At 43.2% G+C, this 1113-nt stretch overlaps 1 protein-coding gene across 1 annotated transcript; it reads right to left on the bottom strand.

The window, feature by feature from the left end:
* Positions 1 to 496: 496 nt before the first annotated feature.
* LOC118593720 (keratin-associated protein 13-1-like) lies at positions 497 to 982 on the bottom strand. Its single transcript, XM_036203186.1, has one exon. It carries the CDS (start codon positions 980 to 982, stop codon positions 497 to 499), a length of 486 nt encoding a protein of 161 aa, XP_036059079.1.
* Between the last annotated feature and the right edge of the window lie 131 nt (positions 983 to 1113).

Here is a 1113-nt window from a genome sequence, read left to right as displayed (position 1 = left end):
TATGCTTCAATATCAAGCAGCTGTTGATTAACCCACTCTTCAGATGCATATGGCAATCTTCCTAGAATTGATTACCACCAATAACTAATGTGACAAAAGCAAAATTATATGTTCTCAAATACATCTGGATAATCATTTTGATCTTTAATTAACTCTCTTAAAAATAAGAAATATAAAAATAATAAAGTAGACAATACATGGAGGTGTCAGAATGCACATATTTATTTGACTTTTTTTCCATTTTTTTAAATGCTCTTTGAAGAAAAGGAAACAGTGCATGTATACTTCCTTAGAAAAGAGAGCAAGACATAACCTGAAGTTAACAAAAATATAAGAATCTGGAAGAAGTTGAAAATAAAAAGATCTGTCAATGGAAGGATGAAGATTTCCAGTGGGGTAAGCAGGAAAACAATAGTTGTAAGCAGAGAGACATTGACCCTGATATTGTAAGGATATAGACAATTAACAGTTGAATCCATAAAGGCCTAAATGCCTGTCAATAACAAGGTTGACAGGAACTAGCAGCCAAGTAGGTTGGGTAGTAGATTCTGGACCCATCACTCAGGGAAGGGAAGTCATAGAGTCTATAAGTCAGAGATCTGAAGCCACTGCATCCACAGCCCACTGAGTAGCAGCTTCCAGATCCATAGCCCAGGGAATGGCAGCTGCTGGACCAAAAGTCCAGAGACCCAGTATATGTCCCCTGGCAGGGACTGCAAGGTGTGGAGCTCCTGGGGTAGTAGCAGGCTGTCTGGCAGGGGCTGGACACCACACAAGGCCTCTGGCAGCTGATGGGCTCAATGCAGGTCTCCTGACAACTGGTGTTCAGAGAGGATCCCAGCTGGCAGGTGCTGGGAGAGCAGCTGGTAGTGGTGTAGACCAGGTTGCTGGGGTAGGAAGAGCCACAGGAGTACCCTGAGGAGGGCAAGCAGCTCCTAAGGGAGCAAGAGGAGAAGTTTCCAGAGCAGCAGCTGCAGGCCATGTTGAGAGGAGATGTGAGTTCAGCTGGATGTAACTGAGAAGATTCTGAAGATTTTTTTTGTCACAATGTAGAGAGATAGGCTTAAGTACTATCGACAACAGGTGTGGTACCACACCTTGCTCATTCTTTTG

This window comes from Onychomys torridus, chromosome 12 (assembly GCF_903995425.1).
Source record: "Onychomys torridus chromosome 12, mOncTor1.1, whole genome shotgun sequence".
NCBI lineage: Eukaryota > Metazoa > Chordata > Mammalia > Rodentia > Cricetidae > Onychomys > Onychomys torridus.
Note: the sequence above shows the minus strand (reverse complement) of the source record. Positions and strands in the feature narration are given on the sequence as shown.